Source organism: Anopheles coluzzii, chromosome 2 (assembly GCF_943734685.1).
Source record: "Anopheles coluzzii chromosome 2, AcolN3, whole genome shotgun sequence".
NCBI classification, from domain to species: Eukaryota; Metazoa; Arthropoda; class Insecta; order Diptera; family Culicidae; genus Anopheles; species Anopheles coluzzii.
In genome coordinates, this window is record NC_064670.1 from 3,445,257 (window position 1) to 3,470,582 (window position 25,326).

Here is a 25,326-nt window from a genome sequence, read left to right on the forward strand (position 1 = left end):
GCACAAAACACGAGCAGCAATTAAAAACACTTGCCGGCAGTGGCCAAACCACCGTTGCATAGAGGAACTCACCAGATGGCGATCGATCGAGGACGCACTCATCGTGTGCCGGTTGCGCTCCTGCATACTATTACCGCCCATATTGATCCGGTGTCGGTCAATGTGGCTCGGGCCGGCTCTAAGAATTTGTTGAGATCTATTATTAATACTACCATCGTCAGCAGCACCGTAAGGCATTAGTATGGTGGCCGCCGTCGGGCGGCCCGCTATGGGAGGGGAATGCAACTGCACCGGCGGGGACTTGGAGGTGTAGGTGAAGGATGACTCTTTCGGACTACTGCCGCTGTCACTACGCGGTGGGCGGGTTTTTTTTTTTTGTAGCCATGGAGGCATGGAGGAGGGGAATGATTGTGGTTGTTCGGAAATTCGGGATTCGGAGGGACCAGAGGGATGTGTTTGTGTGTTTAACATAGTTGGTAGTAGTAGTAGTAGTAGTAGCAGTACACCACCGATACAATGAAGATAACCAACATTTAAGGTAAAACAAGGTCAACAGGTGCATTGAGGGTTAATGAAGCACAACAATGTAACGATTACAAAACCAAGGTCGTAATATTTTTACAAGAGTAAAGAAGTTACAAAATTAAAGCGAGTTTTGCAACCAGTTTCAAGAAACGTAACCAGGCAGTAAGTAATAATAGTTGTTGTTGTTGTTGTTGTTGTTCGCATTAGCACGAGCAGCAATGTTGATAACGGTGATACAAAGAAGACAAAACACGCATTTTCACGGTCATAAGGTAAGGTGTTTGTGTGTGTGTGTATAGTAGCAATTCGGGGGTTGCCAGGACCAGGAGTGGGATGATCGGGTTTACACATTCGGTAGCAGTATATTGGATGATGGGTTGCATCAGTTCGGTGGTTGAAGATGAGGGTAGCAATAGGTAGTATTAGTAGTAGAGAGGTAGTACACGCAGGTAGGGTTATTATTTTTTTTTTTTAATATTTGGTGGTAAGGTTGTAGTGGTGATGGTTGGTGGTGGTTGGTGGTGGCAGGTTGTACATATCAGTTTGGTTTTTTTATATATATTTGTTTGGATTTTGAAGTTCAGTTCAGTTTGATATTTGCAATAAATTTACCACAAAGGACAAAAAGCATGCGGAAGAAAAAATCAAAAACAATTATGTATTAATTAAAATGATATAATTTACAATTACAATTACGGTAAGCTTATGTAGTACGTGTACGCGTGTACGACTGTGCGTGTGTGTGTGTATGTGTGTATGTGTGAGAGTGTCTTGCACTTTTACAAACGATAACACAATACACAATGCACTGCACTTGCTGTCTACGTATATATAGAAGAGATTTGTTATACGCGGGTATGAGGAGAGAAAAACGAAAACCACAACGGAAACTCTCGGGCAAAACCATGGGCGGTTGCGGTAAATTATTAATCAAAAAAAGCTATTTGTGATATAAAGTACATGAACACGGGGGTTTTGTCTGCACAATCAACGCGCGGGTAAGAAAAGGTAACAGCAGTAGATAGGTGGGGGGAGAGGAAAGAAACGAAGAAAGTAAACAAAACTGTGGTCTGGAACTTGGAGTGGAATTGACAGTGTTTTGGTTTAACGTTTCATTGCTCCATTGATTTTATCCAAGGTGGGTTTGTTTTAAAACATTTCTTCCAATTTCTGTATTCTTCTTCTATTTGGCGTAACGTCCTACGCGGGCATGCCAGCCTATACAGGCTTTCGAGACTTAATTCAGTACCACGCAGCCGGATAGTCAATCCTTGCTACGGGGGGACAGTCCAGTCTGGGCTCGAACCCATGACGGGCATGTTATTGATTCGTTCGATTTGACGACTATACCACGGGACCGCCCCCGTATTCGATTTTTTTTTGTATTACAATCCCCAATAACACATGCTAAGCAAAACACGTAAATTTAGGAACTCAAAAGACTAATTGGAAGGAGTGGAACATTGAATGGGAGCATGAAACAGTAAACCAAAACCCGAAAAAACGGTCTACTAAATGAAACAAACGAGCACAACAAATACCGACCATTAGCAGTATAATCCAGTAAAGTAAAACAAACAAACAAAACAAGTAAACACAGTACTTTGTATGTCATGTCATAACTAGGCTGGCTCTAGGAAATTTGTGCAACAGATAAAGGTTTTATATCACAAATGGCACACGCTCTTCAACCACAACAGCTATCCAATCCAATCCGATCCCTCTTTAGTATTTTAAACTCTCAAACCAATACAAATAGCATCGTCGTACGCACTTTTACGCATTGTTACCGTCGTGTGGACAGGCAACAATGCAACACATTAACGTAAAGATCGCAAATGAAAAACACGAAACACAACTAGCGTAATTTATTCTCTTCTACCCTCTTCTCCCCCCACCTGCAGTTTGAAGGTGTTAGTGCGCTGCAGCTTGATAAGAACAAACGGGGTGGGAAAGTGTTGGATGCATCCGGACATAATCATAGTTACAAAATGTATAACAAAAGAAAGGTTAATCATAATCTCTATGCAACTGAAGCAGCGTGTCTCCCCGATATCGCAACAAACCACCAACATATTACAAGAGGCTCGCCCCAGGCACATGTACAAAAACACATCACATTGTCTAGATGGGTAAATTAAGGGGGGGGGATCGTGTTTCAGAATGCATAGCATGATACAAAACATCAGTGCAAACAGTATTATCTCGACTGCTGTCAATGGAAGAAATTAGCTCATTCTCTAACGAACAGTAAACGAACGGAAACGAGGCAGTGGAGATGGCACGTGCTGCAATTTGGGATGCTCTTATGCAGTACATTTGGTAGCATTAGATTGTAAAATCTTATAAAACTCTAAACTTGAACTTCAACAGTTTTGTGGGAAAAGTATTCCGAAATTTGTGAAAGAAAGAATTAAATTTTTTGGATAAAAATAAAGCACGGTGCCAAAACATTACACCAAAATTGCATCGAGAAATAGGGAAAAAAAATCTACACAAAATGGAGAAAAAATAAATCTTTGTTTTAAATTTAGTAACTATCACATCGAATAATACGGCCAACTGATAGAATTTACAGAATATTTTTATTGTTCTGAGAATCGAAAAAAGGTTGAAAGTATTTCTCCGTTCAACGAAACATAAACACTTTTCACAAACGAAACCTAACAGCCAACACTTTTATAACTAGCAGCGTTTACAATATTTAATTGTTACAGAAATATGCAATTAAGTTGATCAAAGATTAAAAAAAACAGAAGTATAGTAGTACTAGTGGTAGCAGTAATGATAAATGCTATTGAATAATGCTAATAGTGGTACCAACACTGATCGTTATTTAAAACGTGTTTTTTTTTAATTGTATTTGCAATGGTAGAATAAGGAACGAGAGAGAGAGAGCGAGAGAGAGAGAACTTGCAGGTGGGTTTTTTTTCGAAATTTCATATGAGGACAGGACAGTTGCAGGTATGAAGAGTTGGTATTTTGATTAAACACATTTACCCCACCCAGGGAGTCGATTTGTGAGTTCTTGTTGCGCTGTTCTAGATGCTTTCCGTGCAGCGGTATGTGCAATAGAGTCAAATGTATGCACAATGCAGCTTCGAATCGATTGCAAATGCCACTCGGGCCACCGATATGTGAGGAATGGTATCAACGTCGTCAAGGTGTGGGTAAGTTAACGGGCAACAGGGGTAATGGCGCAGTTCGGAGAGGTAAATTTGCTCAGACATCAGTACGATTTCATGCAATTTTTAAAGCCTTCATGTTCAAGAGGTGGCGTGAAACAAGGGAAAAATTAGTTAATTTAATTCATGTTTTCAATAAAGCAATATTTTACTTTGAATATGTTAGTAACAATAAAATGACTACAGCTACAAACACTCTTTATTAACCCTCAAATAGCCCGTGAAGAACATGAAGTAGATATAAAATATTTCAATAACATTAAAGAGGTAAATTGTTTGTGAAAGCTTTTAAGCATACTACAATGCAATTAGAATTTAAACTGATTTAAAAATTAGACATTGTCTTGTACGAAATGTAGCCTTATTTGTACAACTATTATTAGATTGACAGGACGACACAGAATCTATTTAAGTAATGAACCAAATACATGACGCTGCATGCTGCGTTTCCATGCATAATGTGCCGGTCTGAGATGATTTGCCATACACCGTTTACTTCACATGGTGCCCGCCGCCCTTTAACAGTTGATACCATTGCTCCGGTTCGGGTGCGGAAATGTTATTATTACCCTCTACCGAGTAGCCTTAACCTTAACTGTAAAGTAAGTGTGGAAATGGTTGTCTTTTCCTAGCATTTCTTCTTTTTAGCTACACATTTGCTGATGCAAACATGCACTCACGCACACCCTGCGGCCACAATACAACCGAGGGAAGGATTTTCCAGCTGATCCCTTCGGTGTGTGGTGTGAAGCGAGGAGCGTTTGGTGAGCGCAGAACGCAGATCGCAAACGGGCGTAAATGAACTACTACAACTTGTGCGGAGCAACGAGCAAAGAGCAATCCCCCTCTTCCCCGACAAGTATTCTCTAACCAAGCGGGATATATATATGAACGAAGCGGTTAACCTGGACGAACGAATCAACTTACCCGTAGTTAAAGCTATTCTCCATGTCCTTGTTGTACCAGGACTGGTTGTGCCCGCCATGGTTCCGGTTCGCGTGGTGCGAATGGTGCGGCGAGAACGGCATCCGGGAGCGGTTGCGCGGTACGGCACCGCGCGAGTACGGCCGCCGTGACGCACCGGAATGGTTCGGATTCATCATCGTTGCTGCGCGTCCGGTGGTGGGGCGCGATCTGTTCCACGAGCAAGGGGTTTTTATTTTTTTATTTGTTGGAAAATTCTCTCTCACTGCACCCTCCTTTTTTTGTGTAGCACGCTAATTATTGCACAGGGTTTCTTGCTTCACTTTCTTCCTTCATGCACTGGAGAGACGACAGTGTGGGGGACACACACAGTTCCCGTATCGTTTTTGCTTTTCTATTCCGTTGTATGGGTGGGGAATTGCTTGCAAAACGAAAGAACGTCTCGTGGAATGTACGTATCACACCACCGGAAGCTTTACTTATGCGCCCTCTGCGCCTTCTACACCATTTTCGATGGCGTTGCCGATTGCTGCCGATTTGTTTACAGTAGTAGCGCCAGCGGCGCTACTCACCGACGTTTCCTTAGTGTTTATTTACTATCGATCTGTCACTTGCGATCACTACACCTTGGCCAAACAGAAAAAAGGACTGTACCGCAACGCGTACAAAATCACACACAAAGTATTATTTCTCTCTTTTTTATAACTTCACCTACAGAAACACACACACACACACATGGGGGTAGTATTGTTTTCCCTTTTTCCGTACCACACTTTACACACTGCTGATTGCTGCTGAAAAAGAGCTGCTGTTGATAGAACGAACAAAATGGTTAGACGATGGAGGAAGCAAACGGAGCAATCCCAGATGGGACGACTTCCATTCACGAAACGCGAACACACGCGTACACTCGAACACTGCTGCTGTGTAAACAATAATCACTCGCACTACTACTACCACCACTACTACACTACTACACTACTGCCTCGCAAAGGATGTGTCCCTGTGGCAAGGGGTTTCTTCGCATACAGACGCACGCATTGGTCTGTGGATTGGCCCTCGGTCGAGAGTCTACTAACTACCACAGCCACACACACGACGCTACGCTTTGCAATGTCGCACACTGAACGGTGAATGTGTATCGAGCTTTGCGACGGCCACTATTTTCCTGGTTTTCGCGCACAGCTAGCGAGAGTCTTCAGATCACGAGGTGTGTGGTGCTGTTTCTTGTACCGGAACTGTTGAAAGAGTCGAAAAAAAGCACAAAAATAATTGTTAGAAAAACGTTATTTTAACGACATCTTCGCAAACTAAACAACTAGACGGTGCTGTACCACCGAGCAACCCTTACGCTATGGGGTGAACTAAGTAACCGCTGCCTGTGTGTGCCCCGTCGTGCTCGGGGTGGGCTTTCACTACAGCACCACCACCAACACCACTACTACTACGAAGGCGAACATAACCGTACAGAGAGAGAGAGCGTTGGTATTCGAGCCGCTCCCGGTTTGCTTCGATGGTGGCATGCGTGCGTGTGCGAGAGAAACACACCCTCGCACACACACACACATACACACATTGAGAGAGAGTGTGTGTGTGTGTGAGAGAGAGAGAGAGAGAGAGAGAGAGAGAGAGAGAGAGAGAAAAGAGACCGCGCCGTCGTTCGCGAGTCTTCGCGGGGTTCGGCGACTTTCGATTTCACGTGGAATGTGTGGCGTCTAAACACGGTCGCCCTAGAAATGTGAGCCTCCTCCCCAGCCGCACACTATTACGCAAGCGAGACCAGACCCAGCAGCAGGCCGTAGCGAAAGAGAAATGGGCGAACTGATGGGGGGAAACCCAAATGGACGAAACGAAAGACGAACGCAACTAATACCGATTTGATCCGCTTTTCCCACGGCTCTTCCACCCTCCTGGCTGGTGAGGAAAAGAGCTTTTTGGAGGGGAGGTGCAACTCCCCCGTGCGAGAGGGTGGTCATCAAACACACACACACATACGCGCGCCCATCCTTTTGCAAACTTGGGGAAGGAAGGCTTATCTTCTCGTTGCCGGTTTTTCGGGATCGATTAAAAACGGTTTTAGTACGTTTTGCGTTGTTTCGAACAGGGCACGGTACAAACGTTTCGTGCGTGCGTAAGCTGCGCTGAAATTGTAACGATTTTCCCCGGTTCCATCACTCTGCCACTAGCGTTTCCTTCCTTTCGCTCATGTGGTGTTGTTATGTTCATGCAAAGTGTTGTTTATCAACAGAAAACGGCGAAAATAACAACAGATCGAAACAGTTTGCGAAATATGATTGACGATTGGCCACATCACGAAGGGAGGTAAGGAATGGGGGTAGAGAATGACCAGTACGTACCGCTTTTGTGAAAATTTACTATTTTTGTTATATGATATATTTATTTTGTTTCAAATAAAATCAATACTGTTAATAATAATTCATGCTTCAAAGTACCAATATATCTTCAAAGTACCACCTTTGCCTTTGTTTGATAAAACTGGTCTCCAAACTGATATCAGTTATCACAGTACAACGGAAAATTGTGACACAGCTGTCCGTCAAAATGCCATCACACAGCATTCGGCCGCAGGTATGCCCCGAAGGTGACGTCCCATAGTCGGTGCCACAACTCACCGTCACCATCATCCTAACTAATTCCGTTTGTGTCCCATTAGAGCCCGTGCAAAGCCCGTGCGAGCTCGAAAACAATAGCAAGCGCGAGAACGTTTCCCAATTGCGAAAAACACACTCGACGCCAAAATCCGCCCAGAGCAACGGAGAAATCCGACGTTTGTTGTTGACGCACGGCTGCGCACTGCGAGCCGGCAAAAGCCCCAGCGGTGGGCACATGCGCCACAAACGCGGCAAAAGGGCGCTTCTTCAACGGCACCGTCGCCTGTCCTTTTGCGTGGAACGGAAGCGAGCAGCAGGGCAGCAGGGACGACGACAGCAGCAGGGTGTGTGCAGAGGGAGCGAACGCGCGGTATGCATCAATATTTATACATAATCCACCCGAAACGCGAACAAAACAGCGACTCGGTGCGGCGATGCGTGCCCGGGGAGAAAGAGGGCGGCAAGATTATGTGGAGGTACGGTGAGCGGGGGCACATCTTGCCTGGAAGCATATTCATCAACCCCCCATCGTTTTGCCAAACACCCACACACACACATCATCATCATCATCATCATCAGCGACGAGTGATGGTGGAAACACACGCTTGACAGTGGTACTTTTCAAACATGTCCCATCTCTTCTACTATTTCCAACTGCCCGAATACACGTGACAATCGGATTGAAACCCTGCATGTATGTGTCTCTATGTGTGTGTGTGTGTTAGAAATGTATATTGGTATGAAGTTGTAGCTAAAACGTTAAGGATAATGACGGCCTTGGTAGAGGAGCTTGAAACACACCCTTAAACCATCAGAGCTCGGTGCTGAGTGTGTGTGTGTTGGTGACTAGGTACTAATGCCATACACTACTTCCAACGAATTGCCGTGACGAACTCGATGGTGACGATAATAATGATGGGCAAAGCGTTCCTTATCCACCCTCCGCTATCTACCGTTCAAAGGCAACCGGCAACGCACACTTGAAGATGACGATGACATCGACAGAGACACGGGGCTTGATGACGATCGACGGATGGATAGGTGAATCGTGGAACAGGGACGTGGCAATTATTGGGCCACACCAACAGTACTCCTGGTTCATGGGTCTGGGTAGGAGGGACACACATAATGAAAAGGATTCCCTTTTTCGTGAAACAATGGCAGCTCGTTAGAGTGTTTCCTAGCACTTGAGCCGGCGGTTGGAGAGGTGTTCGCGCCAGTTCCACAGCTTGTTAGACAAAAAGAAGAATAAGAAGCAAAACTGTGTGCTGTGGGGGCTTGAACGTTGCCACCCGAGTGTGCCCGAAGCCACACAGCAACAAGGATAGGGATGAGCTTTGCAAGTTAGATTGGATGATAGAACACTAACCACTTCGCTGCTTTTACGCGCATTGGGCCAGGGCAAGAGGGGGATGATGGGGCAAATGCTTTTACCCTTGAAGCAGATAGATCTTGGCCTGGCAAGCCTTTCGACGAGCAGATTCTACCGTGCTAGATAATTTGACTACTATTTATGCAGGCAGGGCAGGGCTTTGAAGATTACCCCATACCGTAAAACCCACCACACACTTCGGTGCGCTTCCCGTAGGCAACAGTTCTTGAAATGGAGGATTAAATCGGTAGTTTGAGAGTGAGAAGCGTCGGTGTTGGTGGGAAGGCGCCAGCAGGCGTGCGAGGTATTCGTTCACTTATCTTTTCTTTGATATGGTATTAACGATATAATCGATGCGGCCCGGGACGGTCCTGTCCTGGGCTCTCTGCTTTTTGCCCACTTTGGTGAGTGCGATGGTTCTTTGCGTTCCTTAGCTTTGACAGGATATGGTTTCTTCGGACAATGCAAGCTCTCTAGGTTCGGTTTCAAAAGGAAGGATAACGAAACTGATGAGAAGATTAACAGCAACAGTAATGCTCCTAGTCGTAATGCCTTATTAATCTCTTTCTCTGCGTAGCCAGTAGATGGCGCTTATCGAGGAAGTTACCGTCACTATTTATTTAAATAGTATGCAACAATAGTATCCTTCCATTTCGATCAGCCTAGCTCAACATTGGAAGCAGAATAAAACCCCAATCCCCAATTTTTTACTCCATGACTCCAACACCTCACTGGTCAGCCCACAAATCAGATCAACTCAATTGATATGCACTCCGTGCGTCACTAATAACCGTAAAGCAAATCGAAACCGAACCATTCGTGGTTGCCACTTCCCTTCCTTCTTCGCTCCAGTCGATTAATGTGGCTCAATTTTCGATGGCAATTAATTCTCCCAGTTGCTAATGAATTCAGATGCATTCAAGAGGGGTTCATCAAGGGAAAACGACGGCCACCAACTGGCGTACTCCGGGGGGAAGAGAGAGCTTTATGCTCCAAAAGAACAAAAAAAGAACGACACACCAAGACACGGCCGGCGGGGCACCCGTTATGATGCGAGCACACGTTTCGTGCATAAAAGCAATATCATGGACATTATTTCTATTTTCCGCCCACTCGCATCCTGGTGGGAGGCGTGCCGGCGCGAGAATAGGCACAAGAAAATGGCACTTGATTAATTAATGTTCGTTAGCTGGGCGGGGAGCGGGCCAACCGAGCGCCAACATTAAGTTTTATCGATTCCGTGCCCAGTTGCTGGTGTGTTGGAAATTTGAGCTTTTCAACTTCTGAAGACCCAGCAGCGAAGGTGAAGTTGTACCACTCACTGTGCGCTTGTTGCCACAGAAAGTCCCAATCAGCATCAGGCACACGTACGGAGGGGACGGAGGGGAGCGCGAACATTTACGGGCTCATTTTCCACAGTGTGTATAAGGTTCATATTACCATCCCAACTAAATAGAGCACCCTTCCACCGCACGTCACAAGCCCCACGCTCGCACACACCACCCAGCGGGCGCTTCATGCCGAGCTCTTTTGGTCTTTTATGCAATCGGTAATGGAAAACACATTAATTCCTAATGAAATTGCGTTCCGGGAGAATGATACTCATTAAATCCATTCAAAATTAATCGAATCACAAGCCTACCGCTCATTTCCGGTGCCGAGCATCTGGGGTTGGTTGTGGCGCGCGGCCCACGGATACCACTGGATGATTTATCGATAGCCTTAAGGCAATGACGGACGCCACACGCAGCGAATCCTTTAAGTGCTTATCGAAGTGAAATCTAGCCCGGATGGAGAGCTTCTCCTTTCCGCCTCCAAACCGGAGTGTTTCATCGGAGCCACATCCGAGTGACCTTGAATGAGGATTTCGAATTTCGTATAAATCTTCCAACAGGAACGTACACAGCACCGTGGCCCGTAAATAATCATCAAGGAAGGCTAGCGTCAACAGTCAACAACGGGAGACCACATCATCACCAATCACACAAGATGTCACACGAAATGAAACAAAACACAGACCACATACACAGGGGAACGTCGCAAAAAAAGGTGATCTCGGCGGGAGTGTCACACCCACAAACCACCAAGGAAGACGGGATCCACAAGATTGATTCGTCAACACAGGCATGCCATCTATCGCTCCGGCCGGAAGCTGCTGTGCTCGGCAGGACATGTGTACACGAACCCAAATTTCAGTAGATTGAATAGAGAGTGGCCATGTTTTGGGGAAGCCGGCATTTCGTAATTTCATTACCGATTGCTCTCTCTGCATTGCTTGATTGGATAGGAAACTGCGACAAGTGCGCCCCCTGATGGGAAACAAAACAACAGCTTCAACCGTCATGGACGATCGCCGAGCAGAAAAAGTCGACATCATCCGCTTAACACCACACGAAACGCAACGCATCGCGAATTCCTTTCCTGCTGTTTGCGCTGCTGTCCAAGGAGTTCTATGTTCACAGCATTGTTGTGGCGCGTCGTTAGTGGTGGAACTGGCGGAGAAAAACCAACACTGTTCATAATGAAGAATCCGACGAGCCGAAACGACCGCAATAAAGAGGATGGGTGGGGATGATGCAAAAATTATTTCCCCAAATTCTAATCTCCTCCAAACAAAGCTGGCAGGCATGTTTGCTTTTCATCTTTCCATTATTACCCTGCAGCCATGGCCCCGTGTTGATGATGATGATGATGCTTCGTCCATCCGTGCAGCTCCCGGTGGATATGTTTAGAAAGATTGTTTAAGCAACAAAGCGCTCCAGAGTTTTGGCTGTCGGCTCATTCGCGTTTATTTTTATTTTTATCATAAAACATTTCCCAGAAAATGGAATACGCCCCTGCAGCGTGGTTCATTCGGGATCGCAACCCTAAAAGGTGCACTTTTGAATTAAATTCAACAAAACAACAAAAAATAACATCCTAACTTGTTCTGCATAAAAACAGACTTGAAAAATCTTGCCTACTGCGGCGGAAGATAGATGAAAGTTTTGGTTAGACGCCTTTATTTCCCGATTTTTTTTCTGTGCTTCATCATCAGTCCGTTTATTTGCCATCCTTCAACACACAAATGTTAATCGTTTCAAATTTCTTCAAAGACCAAAAAAAAAAGCTAAGCCGCTAGAAGGATATAAATTTTGAGACGAACGAAACACGCGGCGAACTGGGCCTCCCAGAAACCGTCAACTGGAAACTGAACGATAAGCTACCGAGCGTAATTTCGACCCTATTTGCAAGACCCCGCTGCCTAGTCCCATGGAGTTGGCAGTTGGAGCAGTTTATAGATGGGCCAGAAGTCCGATAAAAAGCTACAAGAAAACCCTTTTTGCGAACCTGCCAGGCAGAAGAAGGCGCGCGCGTGTGAGCACAAAAACCACCGCACACCGCAAACACAAAAGCAATCCGCACGAAATGACACTATCTGGTGGGACGAAACCTCAACCCCAACTGAAGGGTCTAGGAAGGAGATTCTACAAACAAAAACATACTATTTTCACCATCACGTTGTGTGTGTGGAAAGGAAAGTAAAGCATAGGGTAGAGTGAAAGGAAAGGGAAACCGTTTCCAGAAAATAGGTTTTGCCTGTAGACACGACTCAACAAACAACCAAGGTTTTACCATCAAAATCATTGGAAATGATGAGGTTGGTTTTGTATGAGTGGGTTTGATTTCATACTCAAATCAAAACTTACCAAAAAAAAGCTAAGGGACATACGAATCCAGAACGGTGAAACACATAACGAATTTCGATTTGATTTTGGTCCAAATTCCGTAAGGCAGAAGTCCTAAATACTGCAAAAGAAACGACAAATAGTGCTGCGGTGGTTCATTAGCTTCCCTTAAGGGGGCACTAGGTGTTATGATTACTATACGAATGACAATTACAAAATGGCAACAAGCTCATCCATAAACCGTGTGGATAAAAAGTTGCACAACAGTAATGTAAATTTCATTCATCATGTCATGTCTCCACACTTCTTTGTAGAATCGTACCAAAACGATCGATCAAAACGGTTGATTGGAGGAAAAAAAGGAGAAATACACACACACACGCTCGCTTAATCCTTTGCACTGTTTCGGCTCAATCATACATCGATTAAGCGATGATATTTTCATTGGCAACACAACACATTTCATCAGCGTGGTACACGCCAATCAATCAATTATGTTTCACATGGTGTTACGGAAATTCACCAAGGAAAAACAAATAATCTAGCCAGTTTGTTGTCGCCACCCTGTCACCGTGGACGCACGAGGATCAATCCATCCATCGAAAAGTCATCAAAAGCACGTAGCGAAACTGGGATTACCCATGCTCAATACACGGTGCCATACGAACCCGATCATATGTGTGCTTATACGAGCGACGAATAGGTCAAAATTGCTGTGGGCCGTCCTTCAGTTTCGCTTGAAAGTGTCAAAAAGTATGAACAAAGAGACACCCACGTACTATCCATGGGTACACACATAACAGGGGAAAAAAAACTGGCACACAATACGCGAATCGTAATGTCACACACTACGCTAGAGGAGCATCGGGGCTCAAGTTTCCCGCTCGGTTCTATGCATTTACCATTTTTTCACGCTTTCGTTCGTTTCACAGCGAATTTCTCCCTCGGCGTGTCCCCGATATAATCAGCCATAAATGGATTAGAGAGGATATAGTCGCGCACATTCTACTCTAACTACTCAGAGCCGAGGCACAGGCAATGTGTATCCGTTTAAAGTGCCACGCTCTTCCACTAACAAAGCGCTCGTGTAGTAGCGCATACTAACAGTGGTGCGGCCATCGCAATCTCTTCGTTCGAAGAGCGTTCTTCTTGCCGGTTCTTTGCAAATATTGTTTGTGCTTCATAAAGCGTCAAATGAGGCACAAACAAACAAGCGCAAATACCCTCGCTGGCAAACGGGAAATGCTGCATCTGTCACGCAATATGCCATACACCGATCTGAGCAGGTTTTTTTCTAAAATTCTATTGTTTGTAGAACAGCTTCGACCTTTAACGGCACCACGTTCGAGCGAATTTGCAGCAAAAATTGTTAGTAGAAGCTATAGAAAAAACTTTATACTTATTATTTTTACTAATCTTAGGTACAATCAAAGTAACCCACCATCAACCACAACACTATTTGTGGTTTATATAGTTAAGCGAAACATTCAAATTTTAATAATTACTAGGCACACACACACATAAATACACAAACAAACGTACATTTGTAACAATATTAGCATTAGCAGCAAATAAATGGTTAGAAATTACTACCTATTGCTATACAAACCTCTCACCTGTGAAGAGTAACAACCACACACTCACACCCGGGGCGTGCAGCAAGCAGTATTCGATAGATGTTGGATGGCGTAGTAAAGGTAGTAGTAGGAATTGATGGTTGCTGCAGAGTGAGTGAGGTGTTGTAGCCACAGCTCTCTAGTAGTAATAGCGGTAGTAGTTAAAGTACGTTCTTAGCGCCGTGCTTAAGCGATACGACAGCAGATTCACACTACAACACCCTCAATAGCTTATGGTTTGCCTTACTTCATTGCTTGCGGCAGTCGTGTGGCCGTGTACCGCCAATAAATCTTGTGCCTGATTTTTACACATGTAATTTAAGCGTAATTTTGGTAAAGGAAAACTGTTCAAGCAATCAACGCAATACATTTGGTTTGTTTCATTAGGAGAGCTTTGAGCGTTTACCACGCCGTGCATGCTTTTTTTGTACACCAAACACCAGGCTAGGAAATAGAGCTAAATGAATAAGGAACATTGTATAGAAAAAGGATGTATAACATACAGCACGTAAACTTAAATGATGTCAATTATGCATTATTTTGTGAAAAAAAAAACAAAACAAAACTACCAAAGAAAGAAACAAAGATGAGTTAGCGGTTCAAAACAATGAAGGTCGATTAGTTGTACAATGAAATAATTAACCATAAGAGCAAAAGGGTGCATAATCGAAGAAGATGCAGTAGCTACAACAAGTGTGTACAGCTGTGTCCACAAACCCGCCACGAACGGCACAATAGAACCTGCAAAAAATAGAACCAAAAATGATAAACAAATACATACAAATGCACGCACACACATAGCACAAAGGATTACCAACACTAGCGGCTAAACTAGAATCGAAGAATGGGGTATATGGATAATGGGAGGTGTATTTAAAATTTCATCGGTTTTTTTATTCTTTGTTAGTCCGATTCGTGGGCATTTCTTTCGAAGCGACGGAAGCTACTAAGAGAAAGCAAACATATGAAAGAATGTGATATTATTGTTCTGTTTCGGGAAAGAAAAGCATCTACTCATTGTTATACTACCTTACAAGCTATAGTTACCTTCAACCTTTCAACACCTTGCACCATACGTACACGACCAGGGATGGAGATGGAGAGCTTTCCTTCCGGACGCAACAAGGTACTAAAAACTAGTGAAACCCAAAACGAACAAGGCAGGCGTGGGCAGGCACAACCCCTTCCTCCCCTCAGTGAGGAAGTTACTAAGCGGCAACGAACGTGGCACGCGGTTTTATTAGTAGCTACGGAACCGGCCCCGATAGACTCCTTGGGCAGGATGTCTCCCTCTCTGTACAAAGATGATGAAACACACCGTGCCCGCTCGAACATTTCGATTTACATTGCAATGCAAACACACCATTCATAGCACGCAATCGCTTAATGCACTAAATAGAGAAATTATCACACCGTGACGAGCAATTGAAGATGAAATAAGTGCACAATAATAATAACAATCACATATATTAACAGATAAATTAACGATCGCGCACCCTTCATTTTATTGTCAAAACAAAGGAAATGACTCCAGTGTGGGAGATAACCTTTCTTTCGGGTTAGTTTTACACTAAGTGCTTCTATGATTTGCTTGTAATGAGAGGAACCAACAACAAACTAACGGACTAGGAAAAGAAAGGCGAATCGTACAATTTTGCACCAAATTACAGTTCGCTAGCACGCAGAGCCATAGAAAGGGTAACATAAAGCCACTTTTTGCTTAAATAGGTGTCAGTGCTGGGATAAGTTGTTAGCTTCATTTATCAAGTGATGCTAGCGATTTTTACGCTATCTGAGTAGTTGGTATACTTTTATAATAAAATAAAATAAAATAAAATTTTATAATAAATAAATGGCACGTGAGATAAATATCATGTAAGGAACTTGATTAACGATTGTTAATCAACAACGAGTAGGAACTCTCCAGAAAACATTTATATTGTTTGCATCTTTCGGGACTTTTATTTCTCTCTCTATCTCTCTCTCCCTGTTTGGTTCCAGGCGCGGTATATTATTTTGTAAGCAGGTTCTAAAAATTACTTGTTTGTAAATGAAAAGTATACAAATGCATGCGAAAGCTAACTACTAATTCCAGCACCGATTGATGAAACACCAAAAATAAATTTGAGATTCTGCATAAAATTTGAATGCGGCAACCGAAAGGATCAATAACGACTGTTTGAAGTTGAAAAGTAGACACAATCAAACGGATTACAAATAACTCAATATTGTACTAGTGTAAAAGTAGAAGCAGTAATATCAATAACGCATAAAATATAAACATGACTAAGCATTGATCGGTTGCAACGTTGAGAAATATAGAAACATGAAACACGTGAAGTACGACACAAAGTAAGATGGGCTCTGTAGAAACCTTATACCCTTTTGTACTGTAGCGAACGTGAAATTCAAATGGAAAACAGCAAAACTAACAGCCGTGAGGTTGGATTAGTTCGGTACGCTATTCTTGCCCGAGGTGTAGATGGGGGAAAAGGAAGCACTCTATTAGTAGACGAAAAACGACATCGGTGGTTGCAGTGGAAAAAAGGAGTAAAGGGAAAGAGAGCAGAGAGCACAGGGTGGAGGAAGATTAGGTAGAAACAAAATAACAAAAAAAAAAAACAATTACATTTCAGTTAACAAACGATTCGAAACGAACAAGGTGTCTATAGTTTGCTATTTTATTGTACTATAAAATATATATATTTTATTCCTTTTAGTAAATGGCTTGTACATACATTCCAACAAGGTACATACATAGTTTATCATTATCCGGGCTGTGTTGTGTTTTTGAGTGGGTTTATTAATTAATAATTGTTTTCGTGAGGTGAGGATGTGTGTCTATGTATACATTATTATTAACGCCAGCTCTAGAGAGCGTGTGTAATCTAATGATCGGTTATGCTTTTGGCAACGCATCCCATTCAACTTGCACAACAATACTAAAGGGAGTGTGTTACTGGAATGAAACTTGATTTACAGTTAAAAATTAAAGCAAATATTCTGATGACCGTTTTTGCTGTGATGTTTAAAGATTTTACTTGCTCATAGTCCTCCTGCAGCATTGCAGCCATGAGAGAGAGTGTGTTAATAACAGTAAATAAAAGGTGTGATTTATACTAAACAATCATATACACAGTACGTTTATGGGTACAGAAACTGTTGCTACTAAACATGGTATTAAACGCACTTTGAATAAGGGCTTTGGTCGAACCGCATGTGCATGTCAGTAAATAGAGCCAAAAGCTACCTAAAGCATCGTAAAACTATTCACAATAACCGAAAATGAATCTGCGAACCACACACACACACACAAAGATCGCAACGGGTGCTCGCCGAAAGCCACAATCATTACTTATGGTGAAATAACGAATTAGTGATGAGGTATGCAAAGAAGAATGGTTTGAGATAAACAAAAAGCGTCTCTTTGTGTTTTACTGATACAGTATAGCTTCTTATTTTTGTAATTAAAAAACAATGCGATAAAATTATATGAAACGATCAAACTGTGTATAGATAGAGCGAGAGAAAGAGAGAGAGTGTCATGCATATATAAATATATAACAGTACGAAATAAATTACATAGTAGTTATGTTCGCAATCCTAACAATCGTGTATCCTTAAGGCTAGTATTATTTTAATAACGATAATTTATAATTACAGCCACTCATCACCACTTACGCTTGCGAGATGGAGGGGGAGGAAATAAATACTTGAACAAACAACAGAATCAAAATCCCGATGAACCGTCAACAATGTTGCACAAAACATATAAAAATATTATAAAGTAAGGCACAGCCACTAGGCCCGCAATGAACGTGTGTGTGTGTACCATATTTGCGCTCTAATCATCTAGGTAGTAGGTTAATATCTTTAAATAAATAGCATTGGCAGCGCGTGTGCATATCACATTCGCATTCGCATAATGATTTTTACCAGAAACTAAAATTAAACAACGACAACAGTTAGAAGGAAACGCTGCTAAACCGACAAATAATTACACACACGTAAACCTAAAACTAATTCATACCTTGAAACATCTTGAGCCCAGCTCTTTCATAAACTGATGAAAAAAAACAAATCTTTTGCGCTTATTATACACTATTCCATCGATTGTTATTTAGCATTAACAGCGCCCGATACACATGGTCGACATCTTTTTTTTTCAATTACGGTGGTATATGTGAGTCGTTTTGCAACCGAACGGAAATAGCGCTTCAGCCTTTGTGTCACCCGCGAGCTTCAGCAGTGTGTTGTACCGGCAAAAATTGTGTGCGAATGAAGGAGGTAAGTGCATGTGTTTGTGAACGCGTTTTGTCATAAGCTTTAGTTCTCAGCTTTTTTTGTTTGCAGGAAGTCATGGTAAAAATGTTCACAATTATTCACCTTCACGACCATAGTTAGTATGAGGAAGAAAGAAAGTAATAAAGCGACCGGAAACTTATCGCTAGTAAACCACTCAAAACGAATATTAATGCTAGATAACACAGTCTAATATATCAACAAAGGATAAATGTGAAATAAAACGATAAAAAATTCAAATAAACTGTTACAATACATATATCCCACACGTTTTCAACGTTTTTTGGAAAAAGCCGGAAGAATCAGACAGAAACGGAACGGCCGACACATTTAGCGGAAATCAATCCATCATCCCCGTTAGTCCTTCGTCAAGTGGCAGTGAAAGGGAATACAAATCAGCAAAAAGCACGCAAACATTGTAGCAAATGTATGCCAATAATAGCATCGCATAAAATGGAGAAAATGGAACACAAAACGAGAAACACCAAAACCTGCTCGTCATTCAAGTAATTTCCCGGGCATTACACGCTTTTTCAACGAAACCCTCACCTTGATAGAGGCATGTAAATATCGATGAGGTAAGCATCTACCTACACTAAAGAGTAATGGTGGTCCTTTAGCCCTTTAAAAACCAAAATCACAAGGACTGGACGAATGAAACAATTTCATAACTTCACGATGAACATCACTTGAGCTCGGGATCGAAACACTTGCCACCATGACTTCATAGGCTGCCACAGCAAAACATAGTGCTGTGCCGGGAAAATGTGCTAGCTTTACCCCTTGTGCATCACAAACAAGAGCTTCACATGAAGCACATAACAGTACAACGATCGCGATGATGCACTCTTTCTAGCGGCTAAAACAACAAACCCAACAATAACCCTCCAACACGAGGCCCTCGCTCAAGTGCTCGATAATCATTTGCGTCAACGATCCGGATGACGACGCGCATTCGATGGCGCTGGAACCAGACGGGATTTGGTGGGCTGTAAAAAAAAATGCAGCAGTGGTCTATGTTCGGTTTATGGACACACACACACACACACACACACAGACACAGTCGACGACCGCTCGGGTCATGGTTGTTGATTTTCATGTTCCATCATGCTGCTGCTCTGTTATGTTTTGTGTTACGCTAACCAGCGTACCACAATTTCAATAATAAACACTGCCTGCGCACACGAGAGGAGTGTGAAACAAAACACAACGCACAGTGTAGCATAATCATGAATTATGACGTTACTTTGTGGGCATACACACATCTGCATTGAACCTGCGCCCCATTTTTACCACTCACATTTATTATCCTTGTTTGCATATCGAACGCCTATCTTCGGGTTTCAAAGGAACAACATTGTGATACCATCAAAAAGGTTAATACCCATTAAAAAGCTCTGGAAATGAAACCAATGCATGAAAAATGCACAATTGTCCCATGTTGCTCAAAAAAGTAACTGAGACCATCGCATAACCGACTGTCACTGACGGCAGAGATCATTGAACCATTTGTCATTCGTTTCTACTTTAATTTCATCACTCGTGACATTTATGGGAAATTAAGTGAAGCCTCTTTCTGACAGTATGTATGTGCATGGCACGATGCCTTATGCATACAATTTACCAGCGGGAGTGTGCCTGTGTTTGTGACACAGAGCAGAGCGACCAATTCCTGGTATCTTACCCTTATGGGCTTGCAGCAAACCTACCCTTATCAGTAATTCCAGGCACGTCCGCATACACAGCACGAACCAGCAGATGCCACGTGCAGGAAGAGGTCATAAGTCGCACCGAGATTGTACTCCATCCATACACACACACACACTCACCCACATATCATCTTACGAACTAATCAAATAGGAATGAATCTTGAACACCCCAAATATCAAGCCCTTTGACGATGATTTCTGGCAAAGTGTCTAGCGCATCCTGCCAGTTCATCACCAAGGCTTACGAGGCCTCGAAATACATAAAAACAACACCCTAATGCGACAATCGTCCACGAACGAACTGATCGACGGGGAGGGTGTAACTACAGTCGAAGCGAACGAACTAGTTATATGACCCGATATGACCGAGCGTCTTATCGCGTTCTGGCAACACAGCGTTACACAGCGAACCGTAGAAGCACGGAGCACAAAGATAGTTTTGATAACACCGCGCACACACACACACTCACTTCCCGGATGTGAACGCGTCGAAGGACTGTGTCGTAAAATAACACCCAAAGATGCGCCCTAACCGGGTTGTTCCTGCTTTCCAAGCCATGGCCACAACTACCGCCGGCAACCCATAAGTCCTAAGTAAATCTTCGATAAAGGCCCCGTGCTGCGGTCGTACGTTGTGCTGCCGCCGTTTGATAATGCCATCGGGTGGCTCCCCCCCTCTCGCACTCGGCCGCCACACCACTCCGCCAAAGCATACAGAGACCACGACGCCACACAACGCCCGGAATCGCCGAACACTGAAGTTTGTTTGTCCTTTGCAGCGCACAAGATAATCATTTTGTTTAACTTTCCAAACGGCCGGGTGGGTCACCGTTGAATCGGAAGCCTGCCGCCGTCGCCTGGAGCCGCGTGGTGACTGGGAAAAAAGGCTTTTTGGGTAGATTGCAATCAAAGTTTGTAGCGCGTTCTGTTGGTTCGGACCAGCGAAAGTTTGCCCTTGCTGAGTTTGCTTACTGATATCGTATCAGTGGTTTGTTGAGGCATTTAATCTATTTTAAACGTTAGTTTACTTAAAAGCAGATGACCCTTTTTCTTAGGGTAAACTTTTACAGCATACATTATAAGCGAGACGGAAAGGAAAGTTACGTTTTATCACTCTTGAGTTCACCGAAAGGTATGCTAGTCATAATTATTTACAACCCGTATGTTATATCAAAAATCTATATTGATATATTCTTTCTAATAGTCTATTAGTCTCCAAAACACACTCTCACTACACTCGGGCTGTAAATTAATCTTCAACGTAAAAGCGACATCTAGCGTAGATATTGTGAACCATACCATATAGTAATTTTTTGAGTAAAACTATTCTTTCGACTCAGCATCATGCTCTCATTCTACAGAGCAGCTAATAATATTGCAAAATAAAATCATTTGTCACTAGTATCTTCGTTGTATGGCATCATATCGTGGGTCCCGCTGTACACTACGCGTCTCCAAAGAACGAAAAATACCATCTGCTGATAGAACACAGACAGGGAAAGGCTGGCTGGTATGTGTTGGTACTTAATTTAACTGCCAATGAATTATTTAACCTTTACCCGCCGCCATTTCTACGGGTGTTCCAGTACAACAGGCTCAAGTCGGCAGTGCTCGTTATTTCTCGTCAGTGCTACCCCCGCCTCATACGCAGCGCTAGTGCCATGAATTCTCGTTCATATACCAGCATGGAGATTCATCGTGTAATGAATTTTACTGAAAACAATCTACGCCCAGGCAACCGTGCGACGCTTACCGGTCTGAGCTCTGAGTAGCTAAGAAAAATGAACAGCGGAAACCTTTCCTGCGGGGTGCAGGAAGCGTGTTGTTAAGGCGGCACCACAAGGTTTAATTTCAGTTGCGGCACAAACAACAGGGGCTCAGAGCTTCCCAAACCCGAAGGATTAGCAAAATTCACATTCTAAACAGTAAAAAGTGGTAAACAGAGCAGCTACTAACTGTGTGTGTGTGGTTATTTGCCCTTTGCAGCTACAGTTTCAATCTCTTCTTTTTTTCTGGTTTTTGGTTTTGCACACATCATAATGCGAGTAATCCTTCGCCTAAAGCCACAGCACAGGTACACGTGTACATATGTAGCATGATCACCGCCAACACCGCCACACAAAACATGCTAATGTGAAATTTAAATTGCATTTTCATTATTAAACATGAGCTTTCAGCGATAGGTGAAACCAGGATGATATTCGTCCCACCGCCCGGGGCCCTTTACCGCGTCGCTTCCGATGACCGGGGGACCAACGACTTTGACATTTAATAGCGTTCGAAAAAAGCACACGTTTGAACAGCCTGTCAAGGTCTAGATGTTTGACTCGCAAAAGGATTACTGGCGCAATTTCGGCTCGTTAGGAAATTACATCATGGTTTTTGAGGGCATTCGAGGAAGAAGTAGTAAAAAAGGGCCGCAAACAACCACACGACGACATCAGAGCTCTGCGATCGATTACGGCAGAGAAGAGGAGAAGGGGTCGGCAAATAGACAAAATAAAAAACTTCCGACTAAAAGCTGACACACAAACGAAGACATACACACACACACACCGTAGTACTGGCGAGTATAAATTTTTAAAACATACTCTAAACTTGGCGCACCACTCCTGAGGCTGGGCTACAGATGTTTGGCTGTGCAAGAGTTTCTCTCTGCAACTAACGACGCGCTCCCATCCCCGTCCGTGCTGTGCTGCTTTGCGACCTAGTTTTGGGTAAGGACGCGAAGATTCCGGCTTGTGAAGGTGCTACCGAACGGCTCGCAATGAGGGAACGGAAATTTCTGGAAGAGAAAAAGCAAACGTACATCGATCTATGTTAGTGCGCTGTTTTGACGACTATATGTAGGTTTGGTAGATTTATATAGACATGTGGAGTGCCAGGAATAAGCTTAAGGAATTACTTTAAGTATAGAATGGAGGATGCTTCAATTTTATTTTATAATACTAATGTATTTACATATGCAAAAGAGTCCTCCATTGCATCGTTTACCCTTTCCTGAGCGGCAATCAATCTTCCTGATATGATTGAAATGAATTGCTTACCCCTTCGTACCCCGACCACTTCTCCAAACTCCGCAGAACATCGTTTTGAGCAATGTTTCTAATTAAAAGCATCTGACCCATGGAAGCCATCCTCATACATCAACTGAGATGGTTTCTCCGGCATTTCTCGAGCGAATTTACATTCGCACACACACCGAAAGCCCATTACGCACACATGGTTTCGACGCTAATGGACTCTTATGAAAATTGTGCCGCTGTAATATCTCCAACCATCCCCTAGGCGTACATCCATTAGCACGATTAAAGCTTAATATTGATAGCACTGCCAACCTAAGCAGCATCGTAAGCATGATGACTCGCGCCCCATAATACATTACATTCCACCAGGAGTACATCACATATCCCACTTTTACATCAGGTGCAAGGTGTGTCTGCGACAGCACAGGTGAAGCTGTTCACTTCCACTACACTTGCAGAACTTGCAATTAGGAATGCTCAGCCCAAGAAATAGCAACCAATGAAATTGTGAGCAGCCTTGTAGGTACGGGTTCCAAACCCAACCATCCCCAACTAAGCACCAAATTTGCCCCTATTACTGCTTCCTTCCGGTGGAGGAAATTTAATTGAAAATCTTTTACTCTCACCCGAGTCCGCATTGCTTCTTATCTCCGCGCGCACACATAGCCGCTGCTTCTGTTCGGAGCTTGGGGCCGGGTGTGTGTCTACTTCTTCCCGCAAGAACGCAATTTCACAACGAAGCCTTCTCTTGGACGCACAGCATCTAAACAAGTGCCACCGGAGGGCAGATAACGTGGATGGTTTTTTTCATTCTTCTTTTTTCGGGGCCATCACTGGAAAGAAGGATGAAGAACGCTCACCAACTTGTTGGTTTACATTCGATCATACGCGGTTTCTTTGGCCGCCCTGAAGGGGAGATGACGACCTTCTCGGTACTGCGCCCTGTTCGTCGTCCCACGCGTGAGATGCCGTAGACATCGTGAACCGTAAACCAGCAAAGGCGCACTTTTACTTTCCATCCAAACCCAGAAGTAAGAGCACTCAGAAGAGGATGTGAAGAGGCGCTGCTGATATTTTAAATTCAATTATGAAAGCTTTTTCTTCCATTTTGTTCGTGTGCCTCGTGGTACTTGTTCGTTTTTCAAATGTTGTCTCTTCATAACTGAAGCCCGTGTTTGCGTCGACTGTGAGGAGCAGGAAATAAGGAAGCTTTCCTTATTGTTGATTTTTATGTTTGGAAGGTTTTTCATTTCAACTTCTTCAATGATATCAATTCACTTTACAGAAACATTTTCTTAATTATTGTTCACAGAACGCGCTTCCTTCCTGGACATGCCGAGCGCGCAAGTGAACTTCTAAACGGGAAAAGGTTGTATACATTCCAGCAGTACGACACCGAAACGCACTTTGATGCCTCGATGTTTCTTCCAAAAACTCACCAAACAATTGGCTCGCTATGCTAAAATATGTAAATTTCGCACATCATAGAAAAACGGAAACTGTCTTTTTCACTACCATTATTTTGAAACTAGCAGTGCCGTGATGCTAGTCTAAAGTGGGCTGCAGTGGGTTTCGACACTTTGGCATACGACGTGCAAAGGTGTATTTGCATATTTCTCCTCCAACGAAACTTCAACCGATACGAAGTACATTCCATCTCATCCCACCAACCAACCGCGCTTTTATCTTTATTTTTCTGCATATTTTCTCTTCCGCTACCGTTTCGAAGGAATGGTTCAATATCTAGCTCCAACTTTTTCCCTATCATGCTGCATTAAGCGGAGCGAATTATGCTAAGCAGAAATTGTACTTTCATTTGGATGAACGTAGCGATTGACGTATAAATAGAGAGGGGCCTTGTTCGTTTTCTCGCTAAGAAACAGGGAATGAAAACGACGCTCAAACTGTTTGGATTAAAATGGAACGGCCTTTTTCGTGATTTAAAGTATAGTGCTCTTTAAGAGGAGCAAACTGAAGCTCTCTTTTCACCACCAACGAAAGCGCCATCAATAAACGCCTAATCATATTTCGTAAACAACAACACACCCGCAGAAGGACACCACGAAGAAGGCATGAAAATGTTGAATTTCATTATTTCGACCCAATAAACCCTTCGGCGTCTGTGATCGGCGTCAGGCGATGCAACATGACTGGATGGCTTCCGTTTCTTCACCAAATAGCGAAGCTGATTAATTAAACTTCTCTCCTGCGGAGACCAGCAGGGCGCAAACAGAAAGACTGAGCAACTATTGCGCCAGTGGAAGCGATCGCATGATGGAATCAGCAGCAACCACCAGCACATCGGCAATAGCAGCAACCAGCAGCGTCAGCAACAACAACATGGTCAACATGGGTTCATGATGCAGTTAGGCGTTTATTGGAGTACG

At 43.4% G+C, this 25,326-nt stretch overlaps 1 protein-coding gene across 6 annotated transcripts in view; it reads right to left on the reverse strand.

The window, feature by feature from the left end:
- The window catches only part of LOC120950429 (putative uncharacterized protein DDB_G0291608), a 57,209-nt gene that overhangs the window by 7,751 nt on the left and 24,132 nt on the right, over window positions 1–25,326 (reverse strand). For 4 of the 6 annotated variants that reach the window (XM_049605277.1, XM_049605276.1, XM_049605275.1 and 1 more), the window contains exons 2-3: window positions 4,638–5,442; window positions 73–349 (exon numbers count right to left, since the gene is read on the reverse strand). In XM_049605277.1, the coding sequence (XP_049461234.1) occupies window positions 73–349; window positions 4,638–4,813 (453 nt within the window). In that variant the 5' untranslated portion in view covers window positions 4,814–5,442. The remainder of the gene's footprint in view (window positions 1–72; window positions 350–4,637; window positions 5,443–25,326) is intronic. The other 2 variants (XM_049605278.1, XM_049605274.1) reach the window with 2 other exon arrangements.